The sequence below is a fragment of the Branchiostoma belcheri genome, unplaced genomic scaffold (genome assembly GCF_001625305.1).
Source record: "Branchiostoma belcheri isolate BF01 breed outbred unplaced genomic scaffold, Haploidv18h27 scaffold65, whole genome shotgun sequence".
NCBI lineage: Eukaryota > Metazoa > Chordata > Leptocardii > Amphioxiformes > Branchiostomatidae > Branchiostoma > Branchiostoma belcheri.
Window position 1 is genome coordinate 1,933,360 of NW_017804298.1, and position 15,805 is coordinate 1,949,164.

Genomic DNA, 15,805 nt, shown 5'->3' on the forward strand with positions numbered 1-15,805 from the left:
TCCCGCCGGGGCGATGCATGCAGTGTAAACACCGGGGTGAGGGAGGTCCCCCTTCCACGGAACACGTCTCAGACCCTGACGACGTCCCCGGCAACGACCTTCATCCAAGGACGTCCAACGTCATCTAACAAATTTGTTTCTCCGTGGTAAACTATTCCCATTGTGACATAAATTTTTTTGTCTGTTTCGGCCCATTTATCATGAGTGATTATATCAAAGGGTGAGAGAGAGTGTGTGCGGGTGTTTGAACGAGAGCCAAACCCGTGCCACATGTGTCTGAGAATGGACAAGTATGCGCGAGTGTGCGCGGCCCTGTTTGCCTACCAGTGACTTTACTGCCCCTCAAAACTCCAGGCTATGGACAGGACCTCCATTTGGCAGTTTAAATTAGGACGGGGTCACCCTGTGGCCTTACTAACTTTAAACTACCATACTGTGAAATTCTTCGGGTGCGATGAGAGCTAATGTGTTAACTGTTGTGCAACCCATTTGGGGACTTGCCAGTCTTTAAAAAAATTTGTTATGCTTCGGAATGACAGTTAAAACATACTTTTAAAAGGGTAACATCCGTGTCCATAATATCACCAGGGTCTATAATATCGCCACCTTGAGAAATAGTGTGCTTTAAGATATTTTTACTGCAGCATACTTTTGGTATGCACTCCTGCACACCTCAAATGTACATACCTAGGGTATGTTGCAGTAAAAATATCTTTAACACACTTTTTCTCAAGGTGGCGATATTATGGACCCTGGTGATATTATGGACACGGATGTTACATTCTAGTTTAATTTAAAAGTCATGGGAGCGGTAGTCAGGAATGTTTGTTACACTCTACAGGCCTACCATCTCCAAATTTCTACCGGTACATCTCCTACAGATATTTGATTGCTCTTTGGCTTCCCTAATCTTTTGTTTTCACTGACCCATCCCAACCCCCCAATGTTAAATGGAATAGCCTATTCACCTCAGCAGCTCCAAAAATTGTTAGTTTGTTCACACTTCCCTGTCGCCTTAGATCCAGACATTACCAAATTGAAAGCATTGAAAGAAAACTTCCTGACTAGAATTGAAGCCAGAAAAAACTTCCTGACTAGAATTTTCTTTGATGACAACAGATACTTCCGACACCACAATACTCCATTGTTCCAAACATCAACATTTTCACTTTTGATCTCCGTATGCACAAGCTGCCTCTAGTTTGGTAAGACACTCTTCTAGCTGTTGGCCGATTCTCTTCCAGATGACAGTTACTTCACTTCACAAAGACCTAAGTTTGACTATGCCAACAGATGACAACAGATACTTCGGTTGTTCAAAACATAAACTTTTTCACGTTTGATCAAATGCACAAGTCTCCTTTGTTTAAAAACTAGGTCCAAGTTTAGTGAGACCCTCTGTTGACTGTCGACCGATTCTCTTCAAAATGACAGTTGCTTCACAAAGACCTAGGTTTGACAATGCCCCATACTGTTCCCTTCCAACTCCTGACACCACCATGCGCCGCACATGTTCCAAGATGTCATCGCGAATCGCTCGCTACAAATAGAGACGCCGACACGTCTCGGACTGTCCACCTACGCATGCCAAGTCTTAGGTCATTGTCAAGACTTCTTAATGCGTTACCAAGGTAACGGCCCAGACAAGGCAAATAGCTGTCGTCTGTTTGAAACCACAGGCTGTGTCTTCATGGTCCCCCGTGTGCCAAGTCTTTAAGGACTGATGTCATCGGTGGCCTTTGTCTGGGGGAAATTAACACTTACTCATGTCTGCACAATGGGACGCAATCTGGATCAAATCTGTGTGTATGAGGCCCGGTATCCGAGCTTGTTATATCTGCCAGTCTGTTTCATCCTCGCTGGTTTAAGAGACTCGGCGGCTATAATACTGGTACCATTAGGTTTGGATGATACTGATGATGCAGTCTTGTGTAATAAACTTTTTCCACTCTTTTTGTCTTGCTTAAGAGAGCTCTTCAAATGCGGAATTATATGTTATGATAGGCATACTGGCAATCTCATAAGCATATAGCTTTTGCACATACATGTATATGATATGACAGCATAGATGGATTGAAACATAAACTTGGTCTTTGAAGTTTCATCCATATAGAAAACAACGGAAAACACATATCACAAATAATTGCTGGAATTTACTATACATTTTGTATAGACTCAATTTGTAAGGTACATGTAGATCAGTTCTCATTCGTCTTTTAGTCTTAGTACTGTTTTGTGTTGCCCAAGTAGATGCCCAAAGTTGTACTGAGTACGTTGTCCAATTGTTGTGCAGTAAAGTTTATCTACTATTTTTTCCGTCCAGTCCTCCACATCCCAGAGAGTTGCTGAGTCAGCAGTCCTGCACACAGTGCTGGGAGACATTGTCATCAAACTCTTCCCACTCGAGTAAGTACACCTACCAGTCTCCACCAGACTCCTGTATATGCAGGCTGAATAATTAGTAGAAAACGGCCTAAAAAGGAAATACAATTTCAGAGAGGGCCCATTTGCCTGCAAAGGAGTCTTGTACATGATTGGATGGCAAATCTTCAAGCAGACATTGGGACGAAAAATCCTAACATTCTCTGACCCGCCAGCTTTTCTGAAGGGGTTCTTACATCCACTCCAACATCTGCTTAAAGATTGGTGTCAGACCACCAAGTACTTCAAAGCAAAGTAGCATTACAAAAGAAGGTATTATGCTCAAGTAACCTTCATTCTCTAATTTTGTTTTACTTGTACATGTATCTTGAGAGAGAGAGAGACAGAATGGTTTATTCAATATAGAAACCTTCACAGCACCAGTGCTGAATTGCAATGTATGTACACAAACATGTTCTTCAAATAGTAAGCATTATACATTATGAGAAAATAAAACTAAGAACAAGTCTAAATCTTAATTTCATACTCGGTGTGTGGGCACTGAAAAATTTGTCACTTTTGTCAAGCCCGTAAGTGATGTATGGCCATGTCAGAGGCAGGGCCACTTCAGAATGTGGTGTGTGTACTGTCGCAGGCGTGCCAAATCTTCACGCCAGAATCCTGGACACCCAGGGACGACAGTCTTAGCCCTGCTGACAGCTTACTGACGTAATTTCCTCCTCTGTGGACACGGCTGCGTGTATTCTGTGACCTTTACCTATTTCTGTAAAGGCCACACCAATTTAATTTGTTGGTTCACATATCGCCATTTGACTTTTTAGCCTCTGAATAAACTCCAAAATGCTCATATTTTGGCCCCAGTAGTTCAAAGAAGTCCCTTCTCTTCAGAGTTGTTACACTTCTATCAATGCAGTGGTTTGATTAAAAGTTTGAAATGCATTGTTTGAATTACACACCAGCCTGGTATGTTGACCTCATGGCTATCATATCATTTAGGAGCTATCATAGGATGCCAAGGTCTGTTTTTTTTTTCACCCTGTCCCTTCATATTTTTTCTAAAAGAATCTGAGAACGAACAAATCAAATTGGTATGGCCTAATGGTAGGAAGAGTTTGGCCTTTAGATGCATTTACCAGATGAGCCCCACTGTGCAGTGTGTCCCAGTCCCTCCCCACTTTTTGGAAAGAGTACGAAATCCCACATGTTCAATGTCAAGCATGTGAGAGAGTTAACGACTCTTACAGACCTACTACTACCGGTACTTCCCTTCCTTCAGACTACATGTATAAGGAAACCATTGTTTCCATTCATTCTAAACGTGAATGTAAAACAAAAAGCAGTCACATGTATTTACCCTGGTCTATCATTTTATTGTCTGAAACAATAAGACATAATTTACCTAAAAGCTCCTAAATTAGTAGACAATGATTGAAAGCTTACAGTGTACAATCTCATATATATTGGTTTTCACTGCCTGTTTTGTGTTACAACAAGTTAAAGATCATTACCGGAGACGTGTTTGAAAATTGAGTCCAAAGACCTCCTCCTTTTGCTGAAGCATTCCACAAAGATCATATAGAGTGGGAGGCAGGGGATTTGAGCAGAGGTCACAATTGTCCTCTCTGAGTTTGGCATTGAGCCCACACTACGGCTGGATCAGGTCACTTTTCTGGGTTTTTTATTTCAGTAGGAGAAAAGAAATGACAAGTCTCCATGCTATATATTAAAGGCATCCAATGCAATTTTGGGAGGAGGAAATCTGTCTGATATTGACATTTACTGCCATTTTTAGCCCATTTTCGTCATCATTTCATACTTGAAGCAATACATAGCCCTAAGACAAGCTATGTGGGGTGACATCTCTTTATTTTTTGTGTACCGCCCATATATAGATAGAACCAACCTACAATACAAAACAAGCACCCATTTTCCATCAGCAACATTACATTTTTGTCTCACAGATACATGTATTACTAGTAGTGTGCTGTGGGATAGGACTGATTCAACTTGTACTACATTAGAAGAAAGACCAGGAAATTGACTTTTGAACTCCAGATTTGCTGCCCTAAAATATCATTTGGATGTCTTTAGCCATTTATGTTCCTCCTACCCTTATACATTGTACCTCACTTATCTAATAGTATACCGGGGGTGCAATTTTGGCCCATATAGAGCATAAATATTGTCATTAATTTTGTGTGTGTGTTGTTGTTTTCCCAGGTGTCCTAAGACAGTGGAGAACTTCTGTGTTCACACCAGGAACGGTTTCTACAACGGACACATCTTCCACAGGGTCATCAAGAGCTTCATGATACAGACAGGCGACCCCACAGGTCAGAGGTCACAAACACTGCCCCCCTCCCCCGTAGGGCTGATGTTTTGTTTGTTTGGTTGTTTTATGACTCATATCAGTGGATGCTTTTGTGTTTATTGCTAAGTTGCCAGGTGCAGTACGAAACCCTGCCACAAGGTGGCACTACAGTCTTAGGAAAGTAACTATATACTTAGTTGATAGTATACCCTGTACTAGGGCTGTGTGTCTTATACCTGTACCTTTAAAAACATTTACTTCCAAGTCTGCACTTGAACATCTGGTGTACCTGTACCTGAACTGAAAATGAAACACTAGTGGACACTACCAAATGCAAGGCAAACACTCTACCCACTTGGCCATTGCACCTTTCTACCCTATAAGACTGTAATATACAGTATGGCATTGAGCTTGACCGTGTTATTTTCATGTGCAGGGACTGGAACAGGAGGGGAGTCGATCTGGGGAGGGGAGTTTGAGGATGAGTTCCACCCCAAACTGAAGCACGACCGGCCCTACACCCTCAGTATGGCCAACGCAGGACCCAACACCAATGGATCGCAATTCTTCATCACCGTCGTACCAACAGTGAGTACAGTGCAAAGTGAAGTTAAAGTAAAGTCCTCCCCACAACCATTAGTATTGTCGCATATGGCAGCACCCATCTCTGTTTTTGTAGCCCTTGGGCCACACAGCTATGCGATCACTACAGCAGGGGACTAGTCCACTGGTAAGGGTGTGTGTGTGTGTGTGTGTTGAACTCCCATACTCTGTCTCAAATGCTGAGCATGGGCATGTTTATGCCTTCAACTTTCGACCAGTCACTCTGGTCTTCCTCAGTAGACTGACCCAGTGAGACTTGTCGCATGGCTTCTCTGAAGTGTGACGTCAACACTGGGTGAAAGGAAATTATTTAGTGTTCCTACACATAAGCCTATTTATCAGTTATTATAATAATATTTATCATTGCTCTGTTCTTTCCAGCCCTGGTTGGATAACAAGCACACAGTGTTTGGACGTGTGGTCAAGGGAATGGAGGTGGTCAACAAAATCAGCCAAGTCAAAACACACCCCAAAACTGACAAGCCTTATGAAGACATCAGTATCATCAGTATCACACTTAAATAGATTAAACCGTTCATATGTGTGGATGTTGTATGATATACTGTAACTACAGTTATAAATGGATGGACCTTTCTCATAATGTAGATTTGCCACTAACTTACCTATGTGATGTAGGAATGGTTAAGTTCCTCTGGATCTTAGTTGACAGGTCTTTAGTCGAAAGAAGATAGGCCGACCAAGGAGATTTAAGTCTCCTTCATCCAACTGTATAGATTTCTATCATTCCGAGATATTTTTTGACACACCAAAGGAGTGGATAGTTACTAGTGTCATGCTTCTAGAGCCTTGAAAGTCATAAACTCTTGATGGGAGGGAAAGACATGTATTTACGTAGGTTTTACTGTAATAATAAAGATCAAACTTTCATATTCTATGGCAGTTTGTCACACTTCATTTTCTAAATTCATGTCATTGTTGGTATTGTATTTGTATCACTGAAAAGTTTGTTTATTTCCATTTTAGACTATGGCACCAACACTTCAGTTCCAAATGCTGCGACGACTTGTAGGTATTTGGTTACATGTACGTTTGTTTCAAGCTAACAAAACGTTTACAGATGCAGTTGTCCCATATACATTCTGTACACACATATATACATATCGTACTCAGAAATAATATCTTAATACAACGTATGTCACAGGGCATATTTTCCTGAATTCGTCTAGTTAAACTTTAGTTTTATTGTCCACAAGCAGAGACTATATAAATGTTATTCAATACTATTTGTACAAAGCCAAATATTACACCTCTTCCAATAACCTGCCAGGGGTTATGAAACACCTTCTCTTTTTGTGATACCAGTTTTTGGTACATAAATTACATCCAAATCTTGAAATCTGTCTTTTACCTCAACCACTTTTAAATAGTCCTCTTCATCTGAATCTACCAAGCCACAGTTCTCTTTGATATCAACATCTGAAGTTTCTACTTCTGATTGGCTATCATGTGGTTCAAGTTCAAAAGTTTTTAAGTCCATGACGTTGTCCACTATCTCGGGCGCCATCTTGGCTTTGTCAGTGACCAAGTACAGTTGGTCCAGAGAGGGTGTAGACTTTCCATTGGTCGCTGGAAGCTTTAAAAGTACAACACAGAAAAAAACAATTGTTGAAGGACGCTGACTTGTAACATATTGCTTGTGAAATTAATCTTTTAAGAGGCAAGGTACGGCTAGATGAAAGAACTTCAAAAGGGAGAGATTCAAAGACAAAGGCAGAATCTGATATACATGTAATTTCAAATATTACTGTACTTTACTTAATGATGAAGCAAATGTTATGTTACCTCTTCCGTGATGAAGTCTTTCGGTTTTGGAATGTACGATATTCTTCTGCACCTGTATTGAGATACAAGTCACATTGTAGGTTCAACTTCATCTTATGATGACATCTAATCTAAGCCATATATTAATTGTTATTTCAGCCATATGATTGTATTGTCTGAGAACAACATTCCACATTCGTGTCAATGGTAAACTGCATTCAACAACTAAGGAGGCACGATTGCGGTGCGACTTACGTTTGGCGTAGTTTAGGCGCAGACACAACTGCGATGAACATCAGAATTAAAACAAAGACACTTCCAAGGGTGGCTCCGGCAATCACGGCTATAAAAGAGATAACAAAACATTTCCAAACAAGCTTTGAATTTTTCACCACACAATGACATACAATGTATGATAGACATGACATAAACCTTAAGTAAACAATGTGCAACATAGACCCCTTGTATCTTAATTTACTGATTGTAGTGTTATGCCTTGCTAGTAAAAAAGAACTTACCTCCGTGACTTTGATCCATTGGAGCAGGTTCCACGTTGTCTCCTTGTGGAATGAATTAGCGAAAAAATTAATTACAAGGAGCAAGAGAACAAATGAACAGGTAGCTAATAAAGATAGTGCCTTATTGCATGTAATTATAGGTCTAAAACGCAAACTCGAAATCGGATTCGAGATTGTAACAGAAAAAAAGACAACAAAAGAAAAACGACTTGCTTTTCAGTGTCTGCGCGTACTTGAGAGGAGAATAGGGTCCGCATGGGGATTCCTCGGCTCCTGTACACGCCTGGACTTGAACACTGTAGTTCGTGCCATCCTTTAAACCCCATAAAGATCCTTCTGTCTGGTTCCCAAAACCCATGACCTTATTCTTGAGTCTGATGTTGTAGTGCAGGATGATACCATTTGGGTGTTTAGGGGGTGACCAGCTGATGACAAATGAGTTTGTTGTGATGTTGGCGATTGTGACGTTTTCTGGAGGTCCGCTGGGTGCTGCAAATTGGAAGAAAAAGTCATAAGTTGTCTCATGGAGTTAAAAAAGTATCAAGTAAAAACATCCCCCCAAAATATGATTAGGGTGTCAGGCTACCAAAACACTGCAAACTCCTTGCTCAAACTAATCTCCAAGCAGATATTTGGCTGGCTGTCATTGCTGTAAGGCAGTATCAAATTTAATTGGCCAGGAAGTATCCAATACGTGGCGCAGCCAATGGTTACAGGCGGCCAATATACTAGTACACTTCCCTTGCCATCAGAGAATCTGCTTGAAGATCAGCTCAAACATCGCTCACACTTGATACTTGTCTACAAATTGAATATATACTAATATCTAGCAGTCTGATAACTAGCGCTCCTTGCGATTCTTCACTGCACTGCCCTGTACTTACCTGACTGCTTTGTCGTGCCGAACACAGGTTCACTCATATTCCCCTCTCCCGCTACAGTCCGGGCGGACACTCGCACGCTGTACCGTGTGAATGGCTTCAGGTCTGGCACTAGAGAACGCGCCGGTTGGGAGTCGTTCACTACTTTTACAGCGATCAAGGTGGTACCTGAAATACAGTTAAAGTTGGAACAAAATAAAAGCACGGTACAGGTGTTTGGAGTACGTCTTAGAGGACCAACTCACTGGCATTTTATTTGTCTATTTGGCCAATTTCTACTCTTTTCAGCCACTTGATAGAGGCTAACAAAGTCTTGTACATTGGGGATGACCAACTCAGAGTTACAGAATACAGAAATAAGAAGACAACATTATGATAGTCATACACAAGGGTCTGGCAGTACTCAGAAAATATTTTTTCCAGTCCAAAGTACCTTGGAAATTCTGCATGCATGTAATATACACGGTGTAGGCAGTTATCAACCCTCTCCTGTTGGTCAGTGGAACAGGTAGCCAGGACACTCTCAGGGTGGTAGCATTTTCTGCTTGAGCGTTCACGTTCGTAGGCGGGGAAGAAGGCACTACAGAAATAACATAGGAAAGTGAATATATACAATTATTTTTTAATATTGATATACGAGTATTTGGCTGGCGATTTAGCAAATGTATGATACGGTTGACAGAAAATATGTGAATATTTTCTGTTTTGTGAAACTCTTCAAGGGCGAGTAGCACATATACTGTCTTCTGGTTCCCGGGATTTGAACCTACGCCGAACCCGGGCCGCCAGCTCACGAACCCAACGCGTACGCACTAACCACTAGTCTAAAAGGTCCAGACCCACTGGACAGGTCAGTTAGTGGCGCTTGAACTCCTCTGTTACATCATTGTGATGAAAGCTCCTTGGTTACATTGGATACAAAACTAACGTTATATCTTTACTGCTGTGAGATATATTGCATGTGGCATCTCAAGTAGTACAGTGTTTAGCATATGACGCCAATGCAATTAAGTGCTAGGCTATTACCTCCTTCAACTGTGTACTTGTAGGTGTTGTCTGAGGGCGGGCCCTGGCCTGCTGAGGTCAACGCCCTCACGTTGAACCGATACCGACGAAAGGGCAGCCAACTGTCAATCAAAGTCGTCATCGTGTAGGTCCCTGGGACGGAGAGTGCGCTCTCGTTCCCACCGCGACAGGTGGTGTCCGTTTCGAGTTCGCACCAAAAAACGGTATATTGTTCGATGCCGCCGATTTCCGCGGGCGGTTGCCATGCCAACGTGATGTTTCCGTCTGTGTTTACCTCCGCTTTCAGATCTAGTGGATGGTCAGGAACTGAAACAGCGGAACAATATTGAAGAGTTTTCATAAAATAAATGTCGGTTCCGTCAGAATTGCAATTTTAAAAGTAAAAAGTTTAAAAATAAACAGCTCAAACAAACAAAAAAATTACCCCTCGCCTCGTCTCTGATCTCCACCGTTGTTTCAGGCGACTCTCCCTCTGTGTTATAAGCCGTAATGTTAACTCTGTACCCTGACAGTTTCAGCTGCTCTAGCGTACATATGGTGTCGTTCACGGTCGTGTTTAGAACAACGACTCTGCTCGGTACTCTCAGGTCTGTAACTCTCACCAGATAGCCCAGGAGGATGCCGTTGTGTTTTTTGAGTGGAAGGGGCTAAATGGACGACATGGAGCATTCATTTTACGCGTTTTAGCATATTTAGAATGTATTCACTGTTATTTATAAAAGTAGATTATTCTTCTAAAATTGTTAGATATTACCAACAGTTCAACATCAGTTTATACATTTCGTCTTTCAACATTCAGTGCCCGTGTTACATTTGACTATGAGGCAATGATATAGAACTAATTCTCCCAAATACCATTAGTGAAGAAATTTAAACTTGAAGGAAGCCACACCTCCCATGTTACTGTCACGTTCCTTCGGCCTGTCCTGTAGTTTCTAGAGACGGTGACTGGCGTCTGGACATTAAGAGCAGAACCTGGGGCTGCAGGTATAGGAAATATTCAGAAAGTTACCGTGATGAAGAGAATAAACGAAGGGAAGAGTGGATAGATAGTGTGTGTGTGTGTGTGTGTGTGTGTGTGTGTGTGTGTGTGTGTGTGTGCAGGATGATACCATTTGGGTGTTTAGGGGGTGACCAGCTGATGACAAATGAGTTTGTTGTGATGTTGGTGATTGTAACGTTTTCTGGAGGATCGCTGGGTGCTGCAAATTGGAAGAAAAAGTCATAAGTTGTCTCATGGAGTTAAAAAAGTATCAAGTAAAAACATCCCCCCAAAATATGATTAGGGTGTCAGGCTACCAAAACACTGCAAACTCCTTGCTCAAACTAATCTCCAAGCAGATATTTGGCTGGCTGTCATTGCTGTAAGGCAGTATCAAATTTAATTGGCCAGGAAGTATCCAATACGTGGCGCAGCCAATGGTTACAGGCGGCCAATATACTAGTACACTTCCCTTGCCATCAGAGAATCTGCTTGAAGATCAGCTCAAACATCGCTCACACTTGATACTTGTCTACAAATTGAATATATACTAATATCTAGCAGTCTGATAACTAGCGCTCCTTGCGATTCTTCACTGCACTGCCCTGTACTTACCTGACTGCTTTGTCGTGCCGAACACAGGTTCACTCATATTCCCCTCTCCCGCTACAGTCCGGGCGGACACTCGCACGCTGTACCGTGTGAACGGCTTCAGGTCAGTCACGAGAGAATGTGCTGGTCGGGAGTCGTTCGCTACGTTTACGGCAATCCAGATGGTGTCTGAAATACATTTTAAGTTGTAAAAGCAGTCACCATAAAAGCCCAGTGCAGGTGTACTCGCCCTTGGCGGACCAACATCTCCGGTATTTTATCCGTCTATTTGGCCAATTTCTACAATTTTCAGCCACTTGCGAAGCCTGGTAGAGGCTAACACAAGTCTTGTACATTGAGGGTGACCAACTCAGAGTTACAGAATACAGAAATAAAAAGACAACATTATGATAGACATACACAAGGGTCTGGCAGTAGTCAGAAAATATTTTTTTCCAATCCAAAGTACCTTGGAAATTCTGCATGCATGTAATGTACAGGTTGTAGGCAGTTATCAACCCTCTCCTGTTGGTCAGTGGCGGGGGTAGCCAGGACACTCTCAGGGTAGTACCATTTTCTGCTTGAGCATTCACGTTCGTAGGCGGGGAAGAAGGCACTGCAAAAAAAATAACATAAGAATGTAAATATGTAATTTAAGTATTAAGTATTTTTGACAATGATATACTAATATTGGGCGATTCGGCAAATGCGGATACGATTTAGATTGATCACATATTTTTCTGCTTTGATATATAGCAGTATATCTTTACTGCTCAGTGCTGTGAAATATATTACATGCGAAATCACTATATTACATGTAGAAATCACTTTCAGACATACCATTCGTGACATAATTTTATGATTTTATGATTTTATGACATGATTTTATGGAACCCCTTGTGTGCCTTTAAGGATGGCCAAGATGACTTATAAATGGTCAAGTGTTTATCAAAGGACGTCAATACAATTAAGTGCTAGGTTATTACCTCCTTCAACGGTGTACTTGTAGGTGTTGTCCGAGGGCGGGCCTTGGCCTGCTGAGGTCAACGCCCTCACGGTGAACCGATACCGACGAAAGGGCAGCCAACTGTCAATCAAATCTGTCATCGTGTACGTCCCTGGGACAGAGAGTTCGTTCTCGTTCCCACCGCGACAGGTGGTGTCCATTTCGAGTTCGCACCAGTAAACGGTATATTGTTCGATGCCGCCGATTTCCGAGGGCGGTTGCCATGCCAACGTGATGTTTCCGTCTGGGCTTACCTCCGCTTTCAGATCTAGCGGCTGATCGGGAACTGAAACAGCGGAACAATATTGAGTTTGCATAAAATAGATGTCGGTTCCGTCAGAATTGCAATTTTAAAAGTAAAAAGTTTAAAAATAAACAGCTCAAACAAACCAAAAAATTTACCCCTCGCCATGTCTCGTATCTCCACCGTTGTTTCAGGCGTCTCTCCCTCACTGTTATAAGCCGTGATGTTGACCCTGTACCCGGACATTTTCAGCTGCTCTAACGTACATGCCGTTTCGTTCACGGTCGTGTTTAGAACAACGACTCTGCTGGGTACTCTAAGGTCTGTAACTCTCACCAGATAGCCCAGGAGGACGCCGTTGTGTTTTTTGAGTGGAAGGGGCTAAATGAACGATACGGAACATTCAATTTACAAGTTTTATCATGGAAAATTGTACATTATAGAAATAGATTTGTCTTCTAGAGTTGGATATTAGCAACAAATATTGTTGGATATTTCAACATCCATTAATTTTACATTGCATCCACTTCAGTTCAGTAGTTGAATTTCCTCTTTCAACATTCGGCAGACGAATATATGTTACACTTGACTACAAGTCAATGATATAATTATTCTCCTAAATGTAATCTTGAATAATGGCATACCTCCCATGTTACTGTCACGTTCCTTCGGCCTGTCCGGTAGTTTATAGAGACGGTGACTGGCGTCTGGACATTAACAGCAGACCCCGGGGCTGCATGTGAGAAACACTCAAGTATAGGAATTATTCAGAAAGTTACAATGAAGAAAATGAACGAAGGAATGAATGAATGAATCGACGTATGGGTGGACGTATGGATGGATGGATGAATGTGTGCGTGCGTGCGTGCGTGCGTGCGTGCGTGTGTGAGTGCGTTCGCGTATGTTCTGCGCTATGCGACGCTATACTTGCTAGAGTGTCGTACAAGAAGAGGTGTTCTCACCGGTAGCGTTGGTCTGTCCCTGAGCAAACGGTGTATATCCACTCCACGTGCGATCGAGTATTTTCATACACCTGACCCTGAGTCTGTAGAACGTGAACGGTGTCAGGTCGCCCAAGGACGCGGAGCCGTAGTGTGGTCTTTCAACCCTCACTTCTGTCGTCTGCAGATACGTGACATACGTGGAAAACGTCGTTAAAGGCACCAGATGAAAATTCCGAGGGTGGCAACTGGAAATATTCTAAATAAGGCAATCTGTGTGACATTGACACGTACTGCCCCACATTAGCACATTTGCATCAGTATTTCATACTTAAGACATTTAAAACGTGCTAGTTTTGCGCCTTAGAGAGCAGGAAACAAAAACACTTCAGAGAAACTTTAAGTCACGTAACGAGTCTCACTGGATCAATTTATTGAAGAAGACCAGAGTGTGGACTGGTCGAAAGTTTTAGGTGAGCACAATCCCTTGTGTTGGAACTTAAGTTTTAACTTTCAACATCATTGTATAAACACTATCCACTGACCCTAGCGATATCGTCCCACTGAGAGAAATACTGTACTGAGCAGATGTAGTCGGTGAAAGGCCGGAATCCACACTGGGTGATGTTCCAGGTAGCTGTCAGCTCTGTGCTGCTGACCGGCCAGACTGCCAACTGCTCCGGGGGAGTCGGCGGAACTGGTGTGGGGTAGGGAAACATCATGGAGGAAGTTTGCCTGGTAACTTAAGCTACCGACTCTCTTTCTAATCTCCAAGCAGACATTTTGGTGGATGCAAAGACAGGATCAAATTGGCCATACTATATCCATTGGCCAGACAGTTACCATTTCGCCACCATGGAAACAGTCTGACCAATTTGATACTGTACTTTCAACCACCAAAAGATCTGCTTGAGGTAATCTCTTTTGTCCTCCCCGGAAATATTGTGGCTAGGATAAAGTATATGCATTACGTTTGCCACAAGTACTAGCTTCGTAGTCTGATCTGTGAATAATATCTCTTTGGCAGGGACAACGTACCATGTTTTTTCTAGTTCAAAGTATCATGATGGCCTGTATGGATTTAAGACTGTTACTCAAGCCACTGGATAGATTTTGAAAACTTCCAGACGTTTCAAGTAGCATCCACTACCTTACGTTTCGCGTTCAAGAGTTGGTGCACGTCTACTCACTAGGATAAACTATATATCGCTCGTTACAATGGGCTGCATTAAGAAGAAACAATACGTTGTTCAGTGATCGACACAAGGTACAAAACAATGGTGTTGTTGAGGCGACCTTTGAGCACTCTGTCAACATAGCGTTAACCCTGATATCATGTGCGTGTATGTTTATGGCAGTCCCCGTTTACAATAGATCGCCCTGTTTGACGTACAAATAAAGTCATGGGACGATCGCATATATGGCTCTCAGGTTTTTAGAACTTATAACATAATTTTACCGTTTGAGATACAACTCCAAGACGTGCAGGTTTCCGGATCAGGACAGACGTAATTCCGACTGTCAGCCAACACTAAAAAATATAAGATGATCAGTCGTAAAGCCAATTTATACGTTATCGTGTGACATGTAAAATCGTAATTTATTGATCAGCCGATCGAAATCAATAATGAACTTTGTTTAACTAGTTTTTATTGCAAATTCTTGCCCCTGGGAAAATTGCGAGTGAACAAGTGATACATTGTTTGTTATCATTATACATTGAGTATGCATGCGATACACACGGTGGGAATTGCACTACGTTACTGGTCTATGGTAAGGCTTTAAGATCAATATACTGGCTTGCCGATTTGCCACAACAAAATCCTGCTTTGACTTGCTAAAACCCATTTATAACCCAATGCCACTGATGATGTCCTTCATATATAATACAATATGTAGAAGACAGAATTGCGACACCCCTAAAGGCGTTCCAATGTCTGAAGTTTGCCTCATATGGTGCCACGAGTTTTTATCAAAGGTCGACCAAGTCAGCGTTTAGAAATTGCCCTTAATGACTTGGCGAACCCCTTAAAACTCCAATCAACGGACTAAGATGAGACTATGACCGCCACGTGACCTTACCTGATAGGATGAAGACGATTTGAAAACCTAAAACTTGGAACAGCGGCGTCATTTTTTACCGTTTTGAGCCGACACAGAACAACATGACGAAATTTCGGACGTGGTGGTGTTCTGTCAAGATAAGAGTGACCCTTGTCATCCTGGGAGCAAACAATAGGCCAGTACAAATTAAGTCGACAGGACAGGTGTTTGTCCTTTTTATAGATCTTGCAAAGTCTACATCGTAAAATAATCAGCTTTATTGTATACCAGCCTACAGTAAACTTCCTCCTTTTCAATTTTTTCGGGTAGACCAGCATAAATTACGCCCACTGATACGTATTTTATTGGACACAATTTATAGCACAAAGCTGCATTAGTTATGGTCATCCTCTTTTTTAATGAATTGACGCGTTCGTAACACTTCGATTTATCAATCTCATATTACACCGGAAGAAAATATGAAGGAATGAAAAT

At 42.0% G+C, this 15,805-nt stretch overlaps 2 protein-coding genes across 2 annotated transcripts in view; one reads left to right on the forward strand and one right to left on the reverse strand.

The window, feature by feature from the left end:
* LOC109483597 (peptidylprolyl isomerase domain and WD repeat-containing protein 1-like) overlaps positions 1 to 5,920 on the forward strand; it is a 28,191-nt gene extending 22,271 nt beyond the window's left edge. The window contains exons 16-19 of the mRNA XM_019786631.1: positions 2,324 to 2,406; positions 4,603 to 4,715; positions 5,130 to 5,281; positions 5,678 to 5,920. Coding sequence (XP_019642190.1) covers positions 2,324 to 2,406; positions 4,603 to 4,715; positions 5,130 to 5,281; positions 5,678 to 5,821 — 492 coding nt within the window. The 3' untranslated portion in view covers positions 5,822 to 5,920. The remainder of the gene's footprint in view (positions 1 to 2,323; positions 2,407 to 4,602; positions 4,716 to 5,129; positions 5,282 to 5,677) is intronic.
* Positions 5,921 to 6,151: 231 nt separating this feature from the next.
* On the reverse strand, positions 6,152 to 15,455 carry LOC109483531 (protein sidekick-1-like). Its single transcript, XM_019786564.1, has 19 exons — positions 15,350 to 15,455; positions 14,727 to 14,798; positions 13,813 to 13,964; positions 13,289 to 13,448; positions 12,971 to 13,059; positions 12,485 to 12,707; positions 12,063 to 12,368; positions 11,546 to 11,692; positions 11,101 to 11,265; positions 10,396 to 10,484; positions 9,928 to 10,150; positions 9,504 to 9,791; positions 8,911 to 9,057; positions 8,481 to 8,645; positions 7,810 to 8,085; positions 7,597 to 7,638; positions 7,334 to 7,421; positions 7,100 to 7,151; positions 6,152 to 6,890 (listed from the first exon to the last, which is right to left on the reverse strand). The coding sequence occupies exons 1-19, from the start codon at positions 15,399 to 15,401 to the stop codon at positions 6,588 to 6,590; spliced, it is 3,039 nt and encodes a 1,012-aa protein (XP_019642123.1). The 5' UTR covers positions 15,402 to 15,455; the 3' UTR covers positions 6,152 to 6,587.
* Between the last annotated feature and the right edge of the window lie 350 nt (positions 15,456 to 15,805).

What these genes read in the sequence shown, in the direction of transcription:
- LOC109483531 (XM_019786564.1), bottom strand. Translation starts at nt 15,401, where the DNA reads ATGACGCCGCTGTTCCAAGTTTTAGGTTTTCAAATCGTCTTCATCCTA. An exon ending in GGGACAGACCAACGCTACCG is followed by an intron (nt 13,060 to 13,288) that starts GTGAGAACACCT and finishes TCTCACATGCAG; the next exon opens with CCCCGGGGTCTGCTGTTAAT. An exon ending in AATGGATCAAAGTCACGGAG is followed by an intron (nt 7,422 to 7,596) that starts GTAAGTTCTTTT and finishes TCTCTTTTATAG; the next exon opens with CCGTGATTGCCGGAGCCACC.